General features: G+C 39.9%; 2 protein-coding genes across 14 annotated transcripts; one reads left to right on the top strand and one right to left on the bottom strand.

Annotated features, from left to right (window-relative positions):
- Positions 1–1398: 1398 nt before the first annotated feature.
- Positions 1399–7251, top strand: LOC307047648 (G2/M phase-specific E3 ubiquitin-protein ligase-like). 13 transcript variants are annotated; one of them, XM_079694723.1, is made up of 14 exons: positions 1399–1794; positions 1977–2178; positions 2382–2457; positions 2726–3006; positions 3087–3137; positions 3227–3280; positions 3570–3641; positions 3899–4104; positions 4288–4384; positions 4474–4636; positions 4863–4961; positions 5120–5264; positions 6168–6294; positions 6603–7251. In XM_079694723.1, the coding sequence occupies exons 1-7, from the start codon at positions 1787–1789 to the stop codon at positions 3615–3617; spliced, it is 720 nt and encodes a 239-aa protein (XP_079550849.1). In that variant the 5' UTR covers positions 1399–1786; the 3' UTR covers positions 3618–3641; positions 3899–4104; positions 4288–4384; positions 4474–4636; positions 4863–4961; positions 5120–5264; positions 6168–6294; positions 6603–7251. The 13 variants fall into 13 exon arrangements, with proteins under 13 accessions (XP_079550849.1, XP_079550856.1, XP_079550855.1 ...); XM_079694725.1 differs by adding an exon at positions 3387–3458 and having other exon boundaries at positions 1409–1794; positions 2382–3006; XM_079694720.1 differs by adding an exon at positions 3387–3458 and having other exon boundaries at positions 1409–2178.
- On the bottom strand, positions 6894–10951 carry LOC307047647 (uncharacterized protein). Its single transcript, XM_079694719.1, has 8 exons — positions 10472–10951; positions 9222–9892; positions 9057–9102; positions 8573–8664; positions 8356–8466; positions 7931–8207; positions 7393–7567; positions 6894–7024 (listed from the first exon to the last, which is right to left on the bottom strand). The coding sequence occupies exons 1-8, from the start codon at positions 10490–10492 to the stop codon at positions 6990–6992; spliced, it is 1428 nt and encodes a 475-aa protein (XP_079550845.1). The 5' UTR covers positions 10493–10951; the 3' UTR covers positions 6894–6989.
- Between the last annotated feature and the right edge of the window lie 14168 nt (positions 10952–25119).

Genomic DNA, 25119 nt, shown 5'->3' with positions numbered 1-25119 from the left:
GTTTCGTTGCCTCGCTCCGCTCTGTGTGTGTGTGGGGGAGGGGGGAATAAACGACTACGGTAACGGGTCCCAAGGTGGGTAGACCGGCATACGCAACGCTCTGGGGGTCTAACGGCTCCGTGTGTGCCCTATATGATCATTTTCTGATAACGATGAAAGAGCCCGCCTCCCTCTCCCCACGTCTCCTGCTGCTGCTGGGCTGTCAGAAGAGGGGGAGAAAAAGAGAGGCGGTCACCGTATATTAAATATTATTATATTATTATACAGAGAACAGAGTCATTATCAATTTGTTTTAAAGCTCAATAAATAACAAAGAAGACCTCTGACCGGCACTTTCCTAATTTTGTACGGAAGATGTAAACTTTAACGGACATGTTGACCGGCGGAACATTTTTTACGGAAACTCTGCCGCACGGTCCCCTCGTTCCTTGGAAGAGGCGGAGAGGTGGGTGTTTTTCATCTGCTGGTGGACTACCTGAGAGATACAGCAGGAGAACACGCCGTCCACCGCGGAGAATAAACAGAAGGGCAACCATGGCAACCATGCTCCGGGGTCTTCTTCGCTGCTTTTGGTGTATTTCGGGCGGCAGCAGCGCCACTTACAGGCCTGACATATGTACTACATCGTTTCCAGCATATCCAGCGGTCTTGTGTGAACGGACACGTTAATGAATCGAATATGTGTGAAATTAAGCCTTTTTTGCGCTTGCGTATGCGTTTTACCGTGTGGGGCCGGGGTCTAAGCCAAACTCTATCCGGTCACAGAGATCTGCTATTTTAAAGTAAAGTAAACACATATAGACCCTAAATATAGTCTATATTAAGAACGAGAAAAGTCTTAACATATATATCCTTTTTTGTAAACATATGACAAATGTGTGAGGGTGATGACGTCAGAGCACCGTCTTATGTGCCAGGGCTTAGCCCCGGACAGCCCCAGCCCAATTGAACCCCTGGGTATTTGTGAGGGAGCTCCTATATGGCATTACCCCGCTGAAGCTCTCAAAGTTTAACATATTTCATAGTTCAAAGTTTTGTCAATTGTTTTGTTTATTGGTCAAATACTGGTTTCTAATGTTTTCTGAGGAGTTTTACTGGAATGAAAGAGCAAAGAGTCTACAGAAGCAAAAAAGCAGCATACTGCATTAAACCTGACCTTCACAGAGAGGTTGAAGTTCATGTGGAAAGGAGGCTTCAGTAGTCTGTCTGCACTCTGTTTAGTTTTGCTATCTTACAATCAATATAGTACATGTGAGGAAAGTGTGTTGCCAATGTAACCGGTTAGAACTCAAAGTTGCGATGAGGTCTTAAAATGTATGGAAAGGGTCTTAAAAAAGGTCTTAAAAGGTATTAAATTTGACTTCGGGATTCCTGCATATACCCTGATTAAAACCAGAGTGAAAAACTGAATTTCCCCATGGGGGATAATTAAAGGTTCATCTTCTTCTTGTTCTTCTTCTATTTATTTTCAGGGCTTGTGACTATCTGGGTAATGTTTAATTAATGAAGCCTTTATATATTCTAACTACTTTACGTATTTAGTACTCAGTTTATTTAGATTCTAGGGAATCATAGACATCTTTAAATTGTGTTCACAGATGAAGTACAGGTTCAGGGAGAGCAGGTGGAGGTGGGCAACAGACAGTCTACTATACAGGGACAGCAGCAGTCTGCTCTTGGCAACAGGCAGCAGGCTGGGACAAGGCAGCATCAGGCAGTCCAGGGGCAGAAGCAACAAAGGACCCCTGGCTTTCCTTCTACAGCAGGAAATACAGTGGACCAAAATATGGCCAGGTTTGGATCCGTTAGGAAATAAAGATAGTTCTGAACTGAATTGCCATTGTAATAACTCGGCAATTGGCTATAATTCAGCGTATTTTTTCATAGAAATTAACGCTCTTCAGATTGTTTAGAATGAATATATTGTATAACAGCTTCTTAAATGCCTCTCTTACACATTGTTTTCAACTCCTCAGGGCTTTCCCCGGCCTATTCAAATCGGGTAAAAGTTATACCCCATCTCCCAAAAGAAGGGCTGTTAGGTCAACCCCAATCCAGTTCTTTCTGCTCAATAAGAGCACAGAAAGAACACCAAAGTCATCGGATGAAATGGTCCTTCTCCAGGCTGGACTCGGCAGGAGGACTCTCAATATCCCCGAAAATGCTGACCACTCCCAGGTAAGATAGAAAAAATAATAAGGGGAGGAGTCAAGATAATATAAGAAGCACTTTATTGATCCCAATTTGGGGAAATTTTTTATGTATTACTGTAGTTTCCCAATCCACTGAAGTACTACTGGTCACAAATCAGCTTCAACAGTGGTGACATGTGTGGAGGGTTATAGTTCTAACTGCACACTTGTTTTGCTCTTCCCACATAGATATCATATATACTTATGGAATCATATTCCAAAATGGTACCATTGGAAGGGGCCTGGATGCTACATAAAGCTGCTGGTAAGATACAATCTCCCTTATTAAATTCAACTGTGGTCTAGTATTTCTGCAGTTAAATCCTATTTATACCCTCTATCTTCTCCTACAATAGCTGCTCTTATAATAGCTCATTAATGCCCTTGATGGTTAGCATATTTACCTACCCTCTTGTTTTTAGCAATCCATGAGAAAGCCTAACACTGCAAGTGTGCATCTTGTTAAAATCAACTGCCTCCCCTAGAACATTCTGTGCATTAAATAACATCAACTTGTTTGTATTCCCACATAGGAGGATCAGGTCAGCGGAGATTAAGTGTTTTGGCACCTGAGGCAGAGGGTTACACGGGGGCCTACCTTGCCAAAGCTTTAGGTGGAAAAGGCTGTCTCTATATAATGCCCATCCAGGACACTTTGGACACCTCCCCCTTGCCCTACTCATCGAAGGAGTTCGAAAATATGCCAAAAGCCAGATGTGCCACGTGTCATCTAAGCATGCCTGTCCAGCTGTTGGCTTTACATGCACAAGAGTGTGAACCAAGCAGCTGTTCTGACCGCATGGATCTGGAACCGGTAATGTTATTCCACAAATAGCTATGCAGGATCATTATCATCCTGAATCGACAGCTTTTTTAACTGGTTACGATTTTCAGGATCTGGACCCAGATTTAGATGAGTCTCCAGCTACAAGCAATCCTGGGAATGTAAGCTCACTAATATTGTAGGTGTTTGTTTCTAAACAATTTTCATTGTATGTGTCATTAATTGGCAGTCTTTCTACATTTTATTATAGGCTTCTCCAAGTGTGCTCCCGTGTAGGACCTCCTGTTCTAAAATCGATATTAAGGTAAAATCAGGGCATTATTTATCAATTACATTATTGCAGATGATGAAGGTTTCTGCGTCTCAGTAATTCACTTGAATATTTGCTCTGCTTTTCTGTGTTTTTAAAGGTGGCCTGTCCATTGTGCTCAGTTATTTCCTGAGTATTTGGTTGAAATACATGCCAGCACTTGTAGAGAAAGGTTTTTTTTTCTCCTATTATGCACATTCTTTATATAATTTTTTCTTGCAGTGTTAGATATTGTAAACCATGATTAAGGCATGCCCCATTGAAATATTTTTTCCCTCATCAGTACATTGCAGTCGACACAAATTATCGATTTGGAAGAACATGCCAGTGAAGAACTGACAGGGCGAGAGAAAAGGTAATATGCTTCAAATGTACCTGTAATTGCTTATTTTAAACAAAAACGTCCTGCAGTTATTGTGTTCACTATTTGTGTTAATTGTACTGTTCATCAGTTGCCCTGCATTGTTATTGTTATGCCTTGAATATCATTTAAAAGACGCCACTTTACATCAGTCAGGGGTCGTCAGTTTACTCAATGATACAAAAGGGGTCTCTTAAGGGAAAACGTTTTGGATCCAGTTGTCTAATCAACTTCTAATTGTTTCCTTCAAGTCTTGCTGAAGCCATCGAAACACTTAGTGGACGAGTGGACACAACAACACTCTTTAATGTTAGTGTCACTAGGGAGGACATGTTTGAAAGGGGTTTAGGGCAGTGGAGACGTCAGAAGAGGTCTTCTCCCAAAAACCCTCTCCGAGTGTCTTTCATTGGAGAGTCTGGAATTGACCATGGGGCTCTCAGGAAAGAATTCTTAACAGGTATATGTTTACTTCCTTATAATAAATGAAAATATTCCTCAGTGTGTGGCGGTTCTCTGGTTGCATGCAATTTCTGTGCTTGCACAGGTTAAGGGCTTTGCATGACGCATGCTGTACTTTAACATATACAGTGGACTAATTGAGATTATCAATGTATTGATCCACTTTTCCTTTCAATTATAGAAATGATGGCAGGTGTTGAAAGGAAGTTTTTTCAGGGAGGGAGTACAGGGAAAACCCCAAAGTACTCAATTACTGACTACCACAAAGAGCATTTCAAGTATGTAGAATTGTGTTCTGCAATGTCTTTTCGATGTTTATTTCATTTATTAATAATGTCTATGCATTGATTAAACTTTGTTAATGCAGGACAGCTGGAGAGATTATGGCAGTCAGTATAGTACAAGGTGGTCCTCCACCTAACTTTTTCAGAGAGTGGTGCTATGGATACATATCCACTGGGGAGATTCATAGAGATTCCATTTCCAAGGAAGATGTTACTGATCCAGAGCTCAGCCAGCTTATGGAAGAGGTAATATTTGTCTTCTCCTCAGATATTAAGCGTCTTTGGGTCTAGAAAAGCGCTATATAAATCCCATTTATTATTATTATTATTATTATACTCCTTCATATAACATGACGTTTGTTTTAGTATGGTTGACACACACACCTCTTTGTAGTGTAATTTTTTTTTAATTCTTAAAATAAGTTAAGGCTCCCATGACTTACTGTGTGATACTGTTTTTCTAATTGCAAAGGATAGCTGAACCTGAAGCTATGTACGACCTTCTGGATCGGATAACAGCATGCGGGTACAGTGGTCTTGCAACGTGGGAGAGGAAGGAAGACATAATAAAGTATGTACATATGCTAAGTGATTTAACCCATAACAACCCATGTTTGAAACCAATCAATTATTCCTTTACACTCATACTTCATATTGAGTGTGCAGTCACTCTTTCCCTTTTTTATGTATGATTTTATATTATTGCTGTTATCTGTTACTGAATTATAGGGCAATTATCTTGCACTCATCGGTCCGCACTCTACCAATGCTGCAGCAGATATGCTCAGGCATGAAGCTGTATGGCTTGTGTGAGATGATAGTACAACAACCACAGCATTTCAGGGATCTGTTCGTCGCTGGCCTTCATGAAAAGGTCAGTATTATGTCTCTAGCTGATTTTACCACTGAATTTCAAACCTTAACCCTTTAACAGCCAGCGCCACCATTTGGTAGAGCAAATTTTGTGTCTTGATATCCCGTTGAAATTTTTTTTTAAAAGTTTAACTACCTGATTCAGCCATCTCTACTATTTGGTTGACATGTTATGCACAAAACAACCTCTAGATGTCACTGTGGTTAGAACAGAAAGCCATTCAGCTTTCCACTGAGAAAGTTGGCATGCTAAAAAAATCACTGCTGAAGAAATCACTCTTTTTGGTCAACTGTTGTAAGGTAACCATATCATTTTTGACATATTTTAATGTCAGAGCACTGACTGAACATAATTAGATAACTTGATGCACAAAAAAAGTTTTTAACAAACTAAACTAGCAATATAACTTTTTCAGAGTTTCAGAGATGTTTTCCAATACAATATGGTAAATAGATAGATTCATGGTAATATTACTACATCTTATATTACATTATTACTACATCTATACTGCCTTATGAGTCTCAGAGTGAAAGAGTGATAATAATTTATATAGCAGCTTTCATGCATGGCATACAGCCCAAAGTTGCACACAGATGAGCAAGTTAGGCCAACACAGGATATAGACATTTGCTGTTAGGCCAGTGGTTTCCTGTTAGGCCAATTCAGCATCTACAGTAAGATGAGCACGTTTTTTTTTTGTATTAAAAACACTTAACATTACTTTTTATATCAATATCAATATTGATACCTTTTTTTTTTTTTAAATGTGCTATGTGTGTCCCATTTGATAAAAAAAATGCAAACAAATAATTTTTCCATAGTTTTTTTTCTTGGTCTGGCAATTAAAGGGTTAAGCTCATCCAACTTTGAGCATACATCATTTTGTTTTTTCATCTCTCCAAGCCGGATGCTGAATTCCTGATGGGAGCCATATCTCCAGTCTTCAGCGAGCTGGGCTCGCTGCGACGCCAGAGTGAATCGAAGATTGTTAACTTTTTACAAGACTTCATCCAACACATTGAAGAAGAAGGTGATACTACTGCCCTGACATTTTATAAACGTATTTGTTCTTGAATTTTACCCCCGATTACGACAGGCAACTCAATGACAGCTTTGCATACCCTTTTTATTCATGTTTACATGTCTCAGTTTAAACACAACTTTGCATTCATGATGGTTGCGATGAAACAATGACAAGTAAAGCAGGACTGGCTAATGAGGTTTTTCTTCTTCAAAATATCCACATAAAAAAACTATTTAAAAACAATAGCCATATTTATTGACATTGCTTAGGTGAATATATGCATTTCTTTGTATTCATTTTCAACTTGTTTTTAGAGGAAGAAAAGAGCTTCGTGGTTGAAGAGAGGGGGACCCCTGTGAAGATAACAGAGAGTGATGAAAGAGACTCAAGAGAGACAGAGTCTACAGGTGAAGCGGCAAAAGATGAAGAGGAGATGAAGGAAAAACCCAAGATCACTGTTGGTTGCTTCCTTCAATGGCTTACGGGGCAGGCACACGTCCCCATCACCTCAACAGAGAGAGAGATGTTTAAAATCTTAATTGAGTTCGACCATGATTGCAGCGTGCGCTATGGTACACACACGGTATGCTTTCCCGTAGTGAATGCATGCTCCAACTCCATTACCTTTCCGACAAGGCACCTCGGCTCATATCCGGAGTTCCTGAGCATCATAACACAGGCTGTTATGAGTAGCAGGGAGTTTAGCCGCTCATAAGAGTCATAGAATCGATGTTTTCTGGATTAGGGTTAGACAGTCTTTATTGCACTTTATCTGACAAGGTTTTCATTTGTTTTCATTTGTTCAAGATGAGAATACAGTCAAACTTTCAAGTGACATACTGTTCTAGTCAAAATGTTTTGGAAACAAATGGTGAAGTTGGGGAACCATTATAGTTTTGAGCTGTATTTTGTGTCGATTGTTTCAATTTAATTGAATAAAAACCCAGTCACCCGTTGTGCCAAGTAACTTTACTCTTTCATGAAATCGGCATCATGACTTATTTTACTCTTGGTACTTAAGTAACACTTTGAACAAAGGAATTTTACTTTTACCTCATCTGTTTCATTCAAGGGAGCTGTATTTCTTAAGAGCTACATACTCACGGCAGAGTAAGTACAGTTCCTTGACCGGAGTGTTTGGGTCAATTTGCTGAAATACTGATTGAAGTTCAGTTGTGTCTTCTGGACTCAAAGGGCAGTCGAATTCGGGGACGACAATCCCTGCATCCTCTTCTTCTCCATCGTGGTCAGCAGCAATTTCCCAGTCAACATCTGGCTCCTAATAACCATAACAGAGGTTTTGAACACTTTGGTGAAATAAATGTCTTATAAACAATATGGAACAATGACATCAAGTAATAAATTACTTTCTTTCCCTACTCTTGGCATGACCATTTTCTGGGCATTTTATTCAGTTTGTGTTATTTTAACTGTAAAAATAACACAAACTGAATGAAATGCCCAGAAAATGGTCATGCCAAGAGCAGGGAAAGAAAGTAATCTTTTGACAATGTATATTACACAAAGTAAATGGTAAGTAATTACTATCGTGGGATTGCCCACAGTACTGAGTATGTAAGTCGCTTTGGATAAAAGCGTCTAACATGTGACATGTATTGTAATACTGAAACGAGATCAATACCTCTGGGCTCTCCGGCTGATCAATGTTTGTCTGCATCAGTCCAAGTTGCCATAACTGCTCTGGACATTGGTTCCGTTCAGTGCTGAGTGGATGATGGTTCCAGCCTTCTGTAAAAATCCCCAAGTCCATCTGAAGTCGGGGAAGAATGATGTAGTGCACACAGAAGAGGTCGTCTGTTGATGAGATATCGAGCAGACCATCCTCTTCGAGGGAAAGTAGTATCGCAGAGTACTTGTTGATGACAATGACTCTTACATCACGCCAAAGACGCTCAATCCTATGGATGAAAATACATGGTTTAGGGAAAACCAGTTCAAGTGATCTATTTTCATGCTGGCCTAGCATGGGTTAAGTGCAAGGTGCTTGGTCTACACATCAGATAAGTTCACCTCACTAATTGAGTTACTAAAGATGCTGTAATTTACCTCTGGTTATGAACACTTTTACCAGAGATGAAGCTTCCACGGTCGGTGCCGCGAACCGAAAACATGAATCTCGCGATCTGTACGTTTTCTACTCCTTGGTCTCCTCTGACCCTGAAATGTACACAGTTGACCAAAGGACTGTCAAAGAAAATACTAATCCAAAAGTGTCACAGTATTGATCTAGTTCTCCAAAGACTGCTTTTTTCTGTGAATTCACCTTAAAGGCACTCCATGTCTTTGTGTTGCCTCTAAGAAGAAGCCATAGGCTGTTGACGCACAGTTGTTGGTCGAAGCACCCAAGTACATTACCTGCAGAAAAGCAGAGAATATTTAAGAATAGGGCAATTACACACAATAACTAGACAACATTCTGTTAAACTGTGTATTATAGGGAAAAAAAGGCAGAGATTAAAGAATTCCTGTTGCAATAGAAATAAGCAAACAATACTGACATACAGTATACTGACTCATAATACTTGTGCAGCAAAAATAGGCAATGCACAAAATCTCCTTTATATCTACTTTGACTTTGCTGCTTCCTTTTTAGTCCATACACTTTCTCCATTTGGACCAAATTCCTTAAGCAAAGCCAGGACACAGCGTTGGGACCTCTTTTGTGGTTTTAAGTAGCTAGTCGGAAACTCGTACAAAAAATACATGTTTGTTTAATGTGTGTCTACTGAAGTGAAATGCAGTCTTACCTTTCTCGAATACCCGTCCACTCCACCAAATAAGACAATGTTATAACTGGAAAACCAAAGAACACACTGTTATAGCACTCTGGAATTGAAACACTGATTCTCCAAAACTGGGACATTACAAAGAGATTATTTCTTAATCACTTAGCGAAATATAAATACCACTACCGTATCAATTTTTGGTTGGTATCCACGTGCACAAGCGACAGAGGCCCTCGCACTGAATATGTTCTCCTCACAACACAGCCCAGACTAGCCAGTCTGGAGAGGATGCCTATGGAATCCACTCGATGCATTGAGGCAGCCATTCTTGTCCATTGTACACGTAGACCAATGGATAACAACCGTCCTTTGACCATTCGGTATCCAGCAGTGGGCATGTCATTCTTGATGGATATGACCACGTTATCCAACTCCTCATCACTGATGGAGCTATACATTTCTGAAACAGATAAGCCAAACTCTCTCATCCTTCTAAAGACTGTGCTTGAAGAAACACCTAGCAGCTTAGCAATGCAAGGCACCGATAGGTTTGTCCCCAACATCTCAACCAACTGCTGCCTCTCAATTTCAAACTTAGGACGTCCTCTTAGACCAATAACTGATCCCACTGCTGTATTTGGGGCTTCTGAATCTAAATATTGCCTAAGTAGTCCAAACAGCTCTTGAAGAGCTTGGATTATTCCTTGCGGTATGTCAACATGTCTCGAAAGTGCTTGCAGGAGGTACAGCTCCTGGCGACATGCAAACTCCAGGAAATCCAGGTCAAGTGGTGCTCGAATGAGTGCAAGCTCAAACTTCGACAGGAGTCTCTCCAGGATCTGCCGTTTCAGAATATGCTGTGAAGAAAAATAAAGTATTAAATAGTATTTAATTATATTTTTAAGAAATGTGGTAAATCTTTATTGAAACAATTATGTCAAATACAGAATAAGGCACATAAACATCATCATAAACGTTCCAAAAAATAAACTGAGGGCGTTTGAACAGAAAAAAAAGAGGTCATTCAGAAATTAAAGTGCCAAGAAACTTGCAAAATTCTTGGTCTTTTTTACATTTGCATCATTTTAAACTTTTTTTGTATAGTATTATTTATTTGAGAAAGGCAATAAAAACTGGGGACATTTTGAAAAAGCGACATTTGTGAATAAAATATTTTGCTAGAGTAATCAAAATTGTTAATTCCAAATTCTGTTTTTGAAAGCTACATTTTATATTATCATGTCAAGACCGAAAAGTTAATTGGTTCTTATCTTTATAATAGAATTGTTTGAATACTTTTGAAAAATATGTATAAAAATGTATTATCTAAAAAACTCAATCCATTTATAAGTAAGGACGGCTCTTGTGGAATAACCACAGAATACAGAAGCATGCCTTTTATTAAAAACAATCATTAGTAAAGTAAAGTAACTTACGTGAGACGTTTCCACAGCCATATTTCATCACGTTGGAGGTTGGAGGGACTTTCTGGTTTAGGTTTAAATCCAGACAACGGCCAATCATAAAAGAGGAGGGGTGTAACCAATTAGATTTGGCGTTACTGGGACACGGTACGCCCACTTCCTAACGTTTCTCCGCGCGCGAGAGCAGGCCAGAGTTTCACGAGCAGAAGAGCAGGAATTGCTCGCGAGAGCGCAGGAGAGCTCATGTAGATGCTGCTCATGCTCAAGGCATGTTTCTGCCCTGCAGGCTTCAATATTGCTCTCGCGCGAGTGCCGTTTTAGTGCTCGCGAAAATAATATATGTCCGCGGCTGCTTGACTTGTGCTCGCGTGGATCTCATATGCCCTCGCGATTTATGCTCGCGAAAATAATATATGTCCGCGGCTGCTTGACTTGTGCTCGCGTGGATCTCATATGCCCTCGCGATTTATGACAGAGATTTGCCGCCATAGATTTGCCGCCATACTCTGGTCAGCAGATGTCATTACATGCCATGTGTCTTCCGCCTGAACAAAGACAGCTTGTTATGTGTGGGGTCCCAAAACTGACACGGGAAATAGATTTAAAAGAAAGAAATAATAATAATAATAATAATAATAATAATAATAATAATAATATTAATAATAGGAACACTGAAATACAATAGAAATTAAAACTAATTGAAGTATGTGCTAATTTGTATTTCTTGATCTGTCGCTATTTGTTTGTCAATATATCTCATTTACTTTCCCTTTTCATTTATTTTTTCATATTTTTGCATGTATTTATTTACACATTCACTGTTTACACTTATTCCCGCATTTGGACCTTTTTTATATTTATGCACATAAATAATGTTTCTAATTATTTACAATTAAAAAATATATATATATTCTGTGTTACTTTAGCCAACACTTTTATAAGGCCACTAGATTAGATAATTACGAAATGTGTAGAGAGAATACATATCTTTCAGGTTGCTATTTTGTCATTATGTTTAATGTTTTATTTACCTTTTAGTATTTTTTATCAATTAAAAAGGAATTCTTTAAAACTCCAACAATGTGTTTATTTATTTTAAGATTTAAATAATGACACAATGGATGTGTTTTTTTGGATGTTAAGAATCCTTGAAGACCACACTGAACATAATGTAGGTAATTTCTTTGCTTAACTCTAGTTTTCATCTAATGCCAAATGTAACTCTACATATACAAACAGAGGACATTCAGAGGGAGGGTAAAAACATTGAGATAATAAGCAAGCATCAATCTTTTGTTCACATCCAGTTTTATTTGAGAATTGGATATTTCCAATTGTTCCTACAGATACACCATCATCACTAGAGACTGGACACAGGGTGTGGTATTAGTAGCTACGTTTACATTCAGTTGGCACAAACCACTAGGATTTACAAAACAGCTGTCGTATTATTGCTGCACGGAAACAAAAACAATACAAGGTGATCTGTTTCAATAAACACAGTAGTATCGTATACGTCTTTACCCACAAATGGGTTAAAACATTTACTTTAAAGAGCCTGTGACAGCATCCCAACAACTGTTGTGCAATGAAATATTGGGTTACTAGTCATCTCGAACCGTCAGTTTAAAAAAGAAGGTGCGATACCGTTCCGATAAATATCAATAATTTCGAACATAGCGGGGAAATTTCTTCGACTCATTTTGAAGTTTTGGGGGAAGCCGGAAGTGACGTTAATGCGGGAACGCTTCACTGTGCGGCGAGAGATCCAAACACGGACAAAGTGTGTTGTCATGTGTAGAAATTGTGAATTACTGAGTTTAGGCACGTTTTAATGAAGTTGACTACAGTATATTCATATTTGTTAGTGCTTTCATGTCAATTTGGCGAACATAAACATAAATGATCGTGGTGAAGATGATGATTAAATTAGGATTACAAATCGAGAACCGGGCTGCATTTCCTCCCGTTCGTTTGGATCATGTTTGCAATGACAGTGTTGTGTCTGTTATGCGGAGTGCGTTGCGGTGGAGATTTAATAGAACTCAGTAGTAGACAGCTACCTTTAGCCTTCATTAGGCATATTTATTTATCGTGGTAGGAGAGATGCGGTTGTGCTGCCGCTCAGCTCTCGATCCAAACAACATCTGAACGGATAAGGTAGAGGCCACATGTAGTGCAAGGTATAGTCAGTAACGTCACGTCCTGGACGCACTGCAGACAACATTGCCCTCTGCAGGACACAATGAGCAAGGGCGCACATAATTGTACAACATTTAACACCCCCACTCGATCCTAGCTTATTGTGGTACATTTTCATAACAGAATACAAACAAAAGAAATATTCTCCCCATTTGGCCTTCAATACAAAATAAACAACAAAAATACAATGGCACATATATGCATTTCTTGCACTTTAAGTGCCAAACAAATACTGAGCAAACTTTTTCAGTTGTAGCTTAGTGGCTGGTTTTGTCATTAGGTCAGCTACCATGTTGTCAGTAGGACAATATTCCAAAGATATCCTCCCACTGTTCACAGTTTCTCGGATAAAGTGATATTTAATATCGATATGTTTGCACCTCTGCCGATTTACTGGATTTCTGGCAAGTGCAATAGCTCCTTGGTTGTCATCATAAACCTTGGTTTGCCCATATTGATACTCATCAATACCCTTGAGTAGCTGTTGTAAATACGTACACTCCTGTATGGCTGACGCTAAAGCCATGTATTCTGCCTCGCAGGTAGACAGTGCAACCGTTGGTTGTTTTCTACTCTTCCATGAAATGAGAGAGCTTCTCTCACTCAGACTGGCACAGTACCCTGTGGTGCTACGTCTGTCTGTAACCTCTGAGGCCCAGTCTGCATCACTATGGACTATTAGGCCCAGTTTTCCTGCGTCATCCTTTTTAAAGCATAATCCACGGTCTGTTGTACCCTTAAGATACCTGAACACATGCTTCACAGTGCTCCAATGGTCTTCACTTGGTTCAGCAAAATGCTGGGAAAGTTTACTGACCACAAAACTTAAATCTGGTCTAGTGCATGTAGCCAAATAGATCAGACTTCCTACTACCTCTCTATACATCCTTGGCTCTCCCATTTTTTCAGCATTTTCTGTGTATTCAAGTTTAGACTCACATGGGGTTTCTCTGACCCTACAATCTTGCATTCCAAATCTGGAGAGGATTTTGTTCGCATACCTTTCCTGTGACATTGTGACTTGACCCTCTGACTGGTTAAAATCTATACCAAGAAAATTGTTTAATTTTTTATATATATATTGTACTTGAAAAAAAGTAGAAGTACTCAGATCATGTACTTGAGTAAAAGTAGAAGCACTCAGGTCTTGTACTTGAGTAAAAGTAGAAGTACTCAGGTCTTTTACTTGAGTAAAAGTTGTACTCAGATCTTGTACTTGAGTAAAAGTAGAAGTACCAGAGTGTAGGAATACTCTGTTACAGTAAAAGTCCTGCATTCAAAATGTTCCTCAAGTAAAAGAAGAAAAGTATTCTCATCAAAATATAGTGAAAGTAGCGACAGTAAAAGTAGTCATTGTGCAGATTGGTCCATTTCAGAATAATATATATGATATGTTTTATAATGATTGATCATGAAAGTTTTCTCAAAGCTGGTAAAGGTGCAGCTAGTTTGAATGACTTTGCATACTAAAGGGTAGCTTGTGGATTTACTCCAGGTGGAACTAAAGTCTGATTTAACACTTGATTATATTTCACTTAATTAATCCACATCTGTAAAGTAACTAAAGGTATTAAATACATGGAGTGGAGTAGAAGTACACCATGTGCCTCTGAACTGTAGTGGAGTAGAAGAACAAAGTAGCAAAACATTGAAATACTTAAATAAAGTACAAGTATCTCAAAATTGTGCCCAAGTATAGTACTTGTTGAGTTTATGAACTTAGTTACTTTACACCATGTGGCTATAAAGATAGAAAGACTAAGCCTTGCACAGAGGCATGACAATACATTTTCAAAATGCTCAACAGTACTGCCAAAATTATAAACTGACTGCTACACAATTAAAATAAATGCTTTTATATATTTCTATCAGATGTGACTCTTTGGCGTTTCTGTTAACACTGCTGCTTTAGTTGTTCTGACTGCTGAAATCCTCTGTTATTCCTAATTTTAAAGCAGATATTCCGTGGGGGGGGGGAGCCGGGGGCTCAGATCCTTGTCACCTTTTTCATACCTGATGAGTTTGCATCCCTGTAAGTTAAAAAGCCTCAGTCACCTTAATTCATGTAATAAAAACATCTCAGGTCAGTAACACTCAAAGCTAAACGTGCAATACCATGTTCAGCTATGTTACTATTTATAATGTTATTGTTGTTACATCCGAAGATGTACATATTGTAATGATTTCTTAACTTACAGTAGGCTATTTTTTACAATGTGTGTTGGAAGGATTTATTAAATTACTATGAATATTGTCATTGTTGAAGGCTTTTAGAGAAGGATGAACTATAAGCCTGAATTACATAACATTTTATAACTAAAAACCTAAAAGCCAAAATAATTAAATCACAATTATTGTAGTTATTTTTACCTCCCGTATTGCTTTCAACCCACCAGCTTTTATGGTGTTGTTACGTCACTGACTGTAAGCTTGTCACATACAGTCTATGGTCACTCAGAGTAACCTACAGTTAATTTAGCTGCTGGAGAAGAAAGATCAGGGGGGGAGGGGGGAGAGAGCTGCCGTTTCATTCACACTGTTTAAAAAACAGTAACAACGGACTATTTTTCTTAGCGGATGCATGTCAATTTAAATCAATAAAAACATTTTCTAAATCCATAAAAGCATTTAAATTCATATTGGGAGTCATGTCGTTACTTTGTTGAGAAGGTGGCCATGTAATAAGCGGGATAATTTGCAGCGACTTGTTCCTTATGGGGAGAATAACACCCGTCATGAAGACCAATATCCCTCCGCTGCGCGTTGGGATCCTGATCTGCCGACGAGGCTCCATTCAAATCTAAATATTTTTAGTGAATTACTGAGTTTAGGCACGTTAATAAAGTTTTAATGAAGTTGAATACAGCATATTCATATGTGTCAGTGATTTCATGTCAATTCGGTGAACATAAACATAAATGATCGTGGTGAAGATGATGATTAAATTAGGATTAAAAATCGAGAGCCGGGCTACATTTCCTCCCGTTCGTTTTTTTCGACTAAACAACATTATTTTGTTAAATAACAACATGGTGATGTTTTGTAAATGATTACATGTCTCTTATTTAGCACACAGTATGATATCCGTGACATATGGATCTTAACAAAGTTCCGCTATACATCCAGCGTACCGCATCTGACTTTATTTCACATGAGCTCCAGTGTGGAACCCCACTGCACCCCCTGGTGGATCAATGATCCATTGTAGCTGGCTTCATTATAATTACATTTATCTATCACGGGGGCGGTCTCAAGTCAAGCTGGAGGTTTTCCCTTGAGCGAGGGCAGATCACGTACCAATCACGGCCCTCACGTTTAAAACTGTCTGAAATGAATCGCTACATCTGTAGACCTCGGTGAGCAGGTCATTTCAAAAGTAGCTCACCAGCCAAAAAAGTGTGGGCATCCCTGGCATATAGGTTTGATATGTTGTTATTCTGAGGTATTGAATGTTATAGCGTTCCTATGCTTAAAGAGCTTCTTGCAGGTTTTTATTTTTTCTACATTTATGCTTAAACTTGCTTGAAAATTACAATTAAAAAATTGAATGCAGGATTTGATATGTTTTACGAGACATAAGGGCAGGAATTCAGAGGGAAAGGAGCAATTTTGAGCTCTGCTCTTAAAAACGGCTTTTTTTTAAGATCATACGTCAAACGCGTCATATTACATCACACAGGGGACACATCTCCGCTCTCTGACCGCGGGTATAGTGGAGTTGCGTTGAGTAGAGCGGTTGTGTTTTAAGGAGCTGGTATTTTTAGTTAGTTTTACATTGTATTTCACCATTTGTAATCATGGTGCAGTATTGTGTTTGTGCAGGTTGCACAAATACCAGCCTGTCAGGACATCGAGTCCACAGTAAAAAGGACAGGAGCTAGCGATCGTTCCTGGGTCCGTTGTGCATCAACCTCCCTGCAGCACATACTCTCCACAGCTTTATCAGGAAACCGTATTACTTCTCTCTCCCCCCCCCCCCCCCCTTCGCTGCTCTCTCTCTCTCCCCTCCGGTACACGGCACCGTAAGACATTGCATTAGGTAACGTTGTGGTGGCTGTACTGCTCCAGCCGTCTCCTTTGTGTTTGTTTGTTTCCCCCTTTCTGTGTTGTTTGTGTGTGCGTGGTGGCTGTCACTCCTGGCTCCCGGCTCAACCTCCACTCACCTGCTGCAAGCAGCTGTGCACCCTCCCCGACTACACACCTGCTTTCCATCAAGCCATTTACAACGACATATCAACGGAGGCTCCGCAACCTTTCTCCGCCAGATCGTCAAGTATCAGCCGTATCTCGCGTCTCTCCTCCGGTACACAGCACCGTAGTGTGGAGTTGCATTAGGTAACGCGAGATACGGCTGATACTTGCGCATTATTTTCTGTTATGGATCAGTATCAACAGTCCTGCCAGTAACGTTACTATATTATCAATGCTACTTTAGTTATAGCCTGATATATGATAGCTAACTTTACAATGTTGTGATGTGACGTTAGCTAACATTCTATAGCTAACGCCGGTCACTCACCAAGATAGCTGCCCAGTTCTCCACTGGTTCTCCTCACACCACAGCTCAATTTCTCTCCGATGGTCGTTATTTCTTCTAATCCTTGGCTGCTCCTGGTCTCTTGGACGCCTAGCAGGCTCATAATTATAAGGTTGTGGTCCGTCATATGCATTTGATTATTCATGTTCAACTTCTTCTGTGTCTTCTGTGTCGAAACTAGCATTGGGATCCATGTTTATTAATACGTTACACCGGCCGCTCTCCCCCTTGTGTCCCCCGTGTTACGTCACACGCGGGAGGTCACGTGCCGAGGCTTTTTTATGCGGAAGTGAACATTTCTTACAAAAACGACGCCAAATGTCACTGTAGTTTATATTTCTGTATATTTTTGGGAAAATCAAGTATATTCATCATTTTCCTACACATTTATTCACAGGTGTCTTTAACCTGGAAGTTGCTCTTTAAGCAGACTTTATCATCTGAGTGGATATTAAAAAATGTTCTTGCAAAAAACAAACAAACTCAGATGTACGTTCACAAGAAAACACAACATTTACTCGGAGGATATCTTCCTAGTTGTATGTTTTAATAAAAGGTCAAACTTTATTTTTGTGTCTTTTTATTTTTTGTAGTTGACAGAATATAAAATATAAATACGAAATCCAACCACTTTCAACTAAACATTCTAAGTTCATATTTGGTCTGACACATGGCAGCCATTTTGTTAAAATGGTAGTGTTTTTTCCAAATGGTCACTGGTGTTACCTTCACTGGTGTTACTCTTCTTCCTGGTAACACGTAACACCAGTGGCGTTCCTATATAAATAAGCTTTGTATAATGTATACAAATATAAAAAATACTTTAAGCTCTACTTGTTGTGGATTCATCAAGTTAAGAGTTAGTTATTGCTATTTAACAGGTTTTAGATGTGTTTAGAAGGAATATATTTCAGCAGATTTGTATCACCCAGATTCCACCTTTTCTGTAGAATGACTCTTAATACCTTTACTTACTTTACAGATTTGGATTGATGATGTGAAATATAATCAAGTCTTAAATCAGACTTTAGTTCCACCTGGAGTAAATTCACAAGCTACCCTGCAGTGGAGCAAAAATCCATGTTCTCAAATGCAAATCCTACATTAAGTCTTTCATCACTGTATGGGGATGTGGATTCAAGAGATCATTACAGGTATCCCCACACATACCATTGTAACATTATCTTTAATACATCTAACCAACTTGGGTCTGTCAGTATTGTTTCACAAACAAACACAAGGCCATCCTATTAGTGATAAACATCTCAGATCACTGTAAATAGAAATAGGAAGCAGAGAAAGAGAGGACTGTAAGAAAGGAGCCTGAAAGCAGGCGTATGTTGAGTTTCTGAGGTTAACCTTCAGTTTAATCACTCAGCGTTTCTCTAACAACAGTGCTGATTACTCAGCCTCGCTGAGACATTACCCTGCAATCAAAGCAGCCCGCCCCTACCATCTCTCCAATCAGCTTTCATCCATTTCTGAATTATGCTAATTCACTTTCTCATTAAGGGGCCAACATAAACAAATTACTATGTGTTAATCATTCAGCTGGTGTAGGTGTTAGGATGTTACCTGCATGGTTGGGACGGTTACTTTAAAAAGGTATTCCGTTAAAATACTGGTTAATAAAATGTCACAAAATATAATTGATGTAACCTGAGTACTTCCTGTTTGGTTCTGATTCCCTAAATATCAAATGCAATGCAAATGAAGACAAGAAAAGATAACTGGACTCCAATAGTGACCCAGTTTCACAGTATAAAACAAAACATCCACAAAAATGTGTGTAGTTTCTATCTGCTGGCCATCTGTGTGCCCTGTCTTTTACGAATACCTTTCTTGTTTTACCATTGGCTAAAATAATTCTGTGTCTAATCGTCTCAAATGAACGGAAGAGTATCAGGGTTACGCAGGGGCGGACTGGCCATTGGGAATACCGGGAGTCTCCCCGGTGGGCCGGTGCTGTGTGTGGGCCGGAGGGCCAAAAAATATAAATAATTAAAAATCTTTTTTTTTTTGCCTAAATCCTAACGGGCCACATTTGTAAGTGTTCCGGCCACTCCCTTTTTTTTTTTTGCTTACCTAAATCCTACCGGCCCACATTAGTAAGTGTTCCGGCCCGGCCCAGATAGGCTACCTTTGTATGGCGTTATATTTGTGCCTCTATCCTGAGCACGCAATGAAACATGTTGAGCCTAGAAAATGCGATTGAGCGCACACTTGAACATTCTTGAGCACAGAGAAATATATTTTCTCTCATAAAACTCCTGCCCCGTGCGCAAGCAGACCGCTGCACGCACTCTCTCTCCCTCGCTCCCTCGACCTCTCCACCCTGTGCGCGCTCAGCTTTGTCTGCCTGCTCGCTCAAGTTTTCACAGCGTTACAAGTGTGCCGCAAAACCAACCAATCAGAGAACTCGAGAAGGTCAATTCTGATTGGCTGGTCCAGCACCATGTAGAGAGAAGAGTTGCGACAGCGGAAGACCAAAATGCTTGATTGTCACATGGTTCAGAGAGACTCAGAAAGTTGCCGGAAGTTTGTGGCGGGCCATTTGAATCACGATTTGAATGCATTAATAACAGGATAGAAATGCCATTTTTGGTAGTTATTGGTCAATAAAGGTTTTGATTTGCAATATGTATACAACATATCGATATGTGTATGTAGTTACATCAATGTGTTGTGAAAATGTGCTAATATTTGAGGATTAAGACAAAATAAGAAGTAATTTATTGATACCAATTGGGGAAATGTTTACGCTGCAGCAGCAAAAGACAAGGCATTGTACATTAGACAGTTAAAAGACGAGAATTAAACAATTGAAAATGTAAACATCTTAAATAGAAATAACATAGCATTACAAAAAGTAGAAAATATACATGGATAGTGTGAACAGCTATCTTACCTGTTAACATACATGTTAGGCTAACGTTGCCTTGGTTACAGAGCATGTTGCTGTTGTTTATTGCTTTTCATTCTTTAAAACAAATATTATCTTCTTAAACTTGTATGAGTCAAGAACATCACATCCTTATTGATATATTTAGAGGGAGGGAAGGAAGGAAGGTTTCAAAATTCTGATTAGAATCATTTCTACCATTTCTTTAATTCATGGTGGTTTCAGTAATCCCCTGGTAATTGAGGACATAAGTAATCTAAATGAGTAATGTAATCTTTATGACTTTCAGAAAGGACAGGAGACTGACAGGTGCCTATCAATGATTGTCAACTGACAGCACAATGAGTCAAAGCACAAGCAGCAACAGCATGATGATGTTAAATGTGTTGTTTTAGGAACATCCATGTAAATAAATGGAATTCAATAAACATTGAATAGCATGCGTGCAGTTTGTCTGTGCCTTTTCCTCTGTGTTGTCCTGGCATATAGTCTCCCCCATGGTTTGCTGAGCTGCTGGGGGATGCTCCAATCGCTCAGAGAAAGGAGTACACATGTACGGCTTCCCCACTGACACAGAGAGGAGGAAAGAATGGCTGGCTCAAGTCAGCAGGAGCCTTTTAACTATCACAAAAGACAACAACAGCAACAAAATATGTGAGGTAATCATATTTTTCACAAAACGAAGACCACACCATTAGGAAGCTTAATGTCTTTTTAATCAAAATAAGGAACAGGGAGAGGCTTGCAAAACTCTGGGAGTTGAGACTCAGGCTCAGGGTGAGGGTCTCATTGCCGGTCTTCAGGTTCCATTGAATCCCCTTGGGGTTCTTGTGCTGAGAGAGGGAGACAAAGACAGGAGAAAGGGTTAGATACATCTAGCAACCTATAGGATGGGCTGACCTATTTTAAATGTACCTTGTATTTTCACTCTCACTTAAGTCCCTCTCCCTTTGCCATCAATCCAAAATCAGCTGAGCTGCAACATAATACAGGGAGGTAATAATCAACAGAATCACAAGGACATAATATGACTCTGCTAAAAACACTCTCCCATAAGTTACGTTTTTGTTTACTGTTTAGAAGTCTCAAATATCCACTCTAAATCCATATCAATAGCAATGTATCACAAAAATTGCTCTCTTCCTTATTATTGTGTAACGTTAACTATATTATGCTAGCTTGAACTCCAAAATGGATATCCTAATTTCACCACCTCCACCCACTACAATCACACGCCCCAATGTTATATTTAACTCCCTCCACCCCGGATAAAAGCACGTTAAGAAGCCCTTTCTCTCTAATTCCACAACGTTGGACGGAATAACATTAAGAGAACGGATTAATAGGCTGTTCATGGTTAACGTGTGTTGCTAACTTTATCCGGTCCTAGCCTAATCTGTTTAGTTGTCCGGTTGAAAATTAACGCAAGCTCTATGCCCATTGTAGAACAGGAAACAGAAGTTGGTCCAGGTTCTGGTCAACCCAAAATTGTGATAGAGAGAGAAACATGTTTGTCATTCTGCCACCTCTAATGCTTACAGCAAGTAATCAATACCTCAGAAGGGTTCATGACGTACATGTAGGCTACGGTTTGTTAGCTGTTTGCTTAAACTACCCCTATAGCTATGTTGCCGGCTAGCAAACTCAGGCATTGCAAACAATAACGTGATATCAGAAAACTAGAAATGTATAACTCACCTGAAACTGTGGCGTGCTATTCTCTTCATTCGAGTCTGTCATGTCCTGTAATGTCAACGACGGATGTGTAATAAGAACGTCAACAGCCTGATGGCAACCGAAAATCCCTCTCTCATCTCAGATAGAAGATATGATTGGAGACGACCAGCCAATCAGAATTGACCTTCTCGAGTTCTCCGATTGGTTGGTTTTGTGGCACATTTGTAATGCTGTGACAACTTGAGCGAGCACAGGCAAAGCTGAGCGCGCAGAGGGTGGAGAGGTCGAGCGAGCGGGGGAGAGAGAGCGCGTGCAGCGGTCTGCTTGCGCACAGAGCAGGAGTTTTATGAGAGAAAATATATTTCTCTGTGCTCAAAAATGTTCAAGTGTGCGCTCAATCGCATTTTCTATGCTCAACATGTTTCATTGCGTGCTCAGGATAGAGGCACAAATATAACGCCATACCTTTGTTCTATCTATCAGTTTCAATTTCACACATCAGGCCCGTAGCAGCTGTCACTGCGCAGTGAACGATCAGGAGTGAGTGACTGAGAGACCTAGCTGGCAGTTGCTTACAGATGGATAAGCAAGCTCCAAAGCGTAAAGGCGCTTTTGTATAGTTTGTATATACAGTATTGTAGCGAGCCCTGGGTTCAGAGGGAGGGGCTTGCATAGGGGAGGGGGTTGGCAGGGAAAAAGGGTTCAGGGGGAGTGGCTGTACGGCTGTAGCCGTAGGATAGGAAAGGGGGAAGCGACGTCTGACTCAGAGGTCGCGCGGCTGTGGCGAAGAACGTGTTGCCCACATTCTGTTACTGAGTTTAGGCTGGTTAGCTAGCAGGTTTATTGTTTTGGGTGCAGTCACTTTTGCCTCCACTTGCTGTTCAAATAAATGTTGAAAGAAAAAGTAAATTTGTTTACAGTTCTGTTTTATATGGGTGTTGAAGAAGAAGAATTGGGAGGGATGAAACCCTCTTTAATGGTCACACTTGCAGAGCACACTGCACACACAGTGAAATATGTTCTCTAATTTTAACCCATCCTAGTACCAGGAGTCTAGTACTAGGAGCAGTGTGCAGCTATTGTACAGCGCCCGGGGAGCAATGGGAGTGAGGGGGGAAAGGGGATGTCCGGTGCCTTGCTCAAGGGCACCACGGCAGGGCAGGAAGTGAACTGGGACCTCTCCAAGTAGAAGTCCACACTCCAAATGTAGGTCTGGTCGGGGACTTGAACCGGCGACCCTACGGCTCACAGTCCAAGCCCCTACTGACTGCCATAGATTTAGTCCCTAATTTTGCTCTAAAAGTGCACCAGATTGATGCATTTAACTTCAACATTTAAAAAAATTTTTTCCCAGGGGAGCTTGCCCCCGGACCCCCCTCGAGGAGGTGAGGTCCACCACCTGCCCACACCCCCTGTTTAATGGTCTCACCCACATTGAGGATGCTTCCTACGCCCATGTTTTATTCCATGTGTTAAGTCAGGCAAATTGGGTCAAAATGTTATTGCATCAATGATCTGTTAACATTAAAATCACTAAATATATGCTGTAACTATTTTGCTCTAGGCAACTCAAGGGCTCAGGTAATGTAATTACTATATGAATAATGGTCCAAAATAACATTAAATGCATTGGGTTTTTTGTTAAGTAACATACTTTCGTCGCCAGCCAGCGGATACATGCCGCGCATTAAGTGGGCCTCTCTGCCAATTAACCCCCGGGCCACTTTCCCCCCCCAGTCCGCCCCTGGGGTCACGTGAAATTTATCTGAGATCTGACCAGAAGTAAATTGTTCCGAAAATAGTTGAAATTCTGAGGACATTTTCGGAATTATGACTTTTCTCAAAAGTCTGACTTTAGTCTCAGAATTCAGAATTTTTTCTCTGACAAAAATAAATCTCTATTAGTCAGATCTCAGATACATTTTACATATAGCCCAAAATACATGTAAAAGAATAATATTGTGATTAATCACAGATTATTATTGTGATAACTCATTTTTGTATTGATTGACAGCACTGTTAACACATATTAAAGGCCCTGTGAAGTGTGCACCTGTGCATGATCTGTTATGCTAATACGTATAGTAATGACCAAAATTGTCCATTGGAACCCATATCAAAAAATGTTGGAATAGCAACAAATTTGACGAGTTTTGAATTTTCCGGGGAAATCTGCAGTCGACCTTCGCCTTCGTGGGCGTGGCTTGCGATCTACTGCGTGACGTCACGAGATGGACGCCGCCGCACTGTTTACATTCACCACCGTTCGTTTTTTCTCTTTTTCAAAGTCGAATTTCTCAACGTTTTTGAGCTAGTATTTTCCTGGAAAGTGTGTCGGAGTCGACTGGAAGTGATTGCCAATCGAGAAAACCTGACAATGGAGGCGACAGTGAAGAAAGAGGGATGAAAAACACAGGGGAAACGATGCATTGCCGCTGGCTGTAGTAATGTCAAGTCTGCCGAAGTGGCGATGTTTCTGTTCCCAAAAGATGAAGGTGAGCCTGGCTGGTGTCATTGTTTCGTAGATTATTTGATTGATCATGATAAATAAAGGCCAGTGGTCGATTCGAGAGAGAGAGAAAGAGAGACTGACAGAGTTACAGGGTTGTTGTTAGCATCTGGTGCTAGCTCGGAGCTAACGGAGATTAGCTGTTTCAACAATAAGGAGAGGGAGAGTGCTCTCCTGTGGGACTGAGAGAGATAACGTCAGCTCAGACAGGTAAACTGTAGCCTAAGTTATCTCAGTGGGTTTGGTCATCTATGTAAACAAATATTTCCATCTATGTAATATTAGTTGTATAAAATAGGTTAAGAAATCCTTCCAATGTTTTTTGATTATTGAAATATATGTTTCATATGAGTGTTGAGAGCTGTATCCATAAATCTCTTAATGTTGCCCTCAAAGTGCACCAGATTGATCACTTTCCTCATCTATCCTGTCCGAAAAGCTGTCCAAATCAATCATTTCTCTCACACTAGTATCACTTTCCAGAGTCTCCGCCATGTTTACAATCGCAACTGGGTACATCTTGTGACGTCACAGCCACTATCGTCTGCAACTTCCGTTAGGCTCAGACGGCAAAATTAATAATTCATTAATTCATTAATTATGAATTATTAAAAATTATTTTAGCCATGAACAGGCACAATGATATGTAAGGAATGAAACTGCCATTTCATTTTGGTGCAAAAACATGCACTTCACTGGGCCTTTAAAGGTCCTGTTACAATCAAAACTATGAAAGAGTGACCAACATGATCTTGTACCAACTTTACTACTTATAATAAAATGTACTATTCACGTTGACTGTTGGAAATTCCCCTGCCTATTTGGTCTTGTGG

This window comes from Notothenia rossii (assembly GCF_949606895.1).
Source record: "Notothenia rossii genome assembly, chromosome: 7".
Lineage (NCBI taxonomy): Eukaryota > Metazoa > Chordata > Actinopteri > Perciformes > Nototheniidae > Notothenia > Notothenia rossii.
Note: the sequence above shows the minus strand (reverse complement) of the source record. Positions and strands in the feature narration are given on the sequence as shown.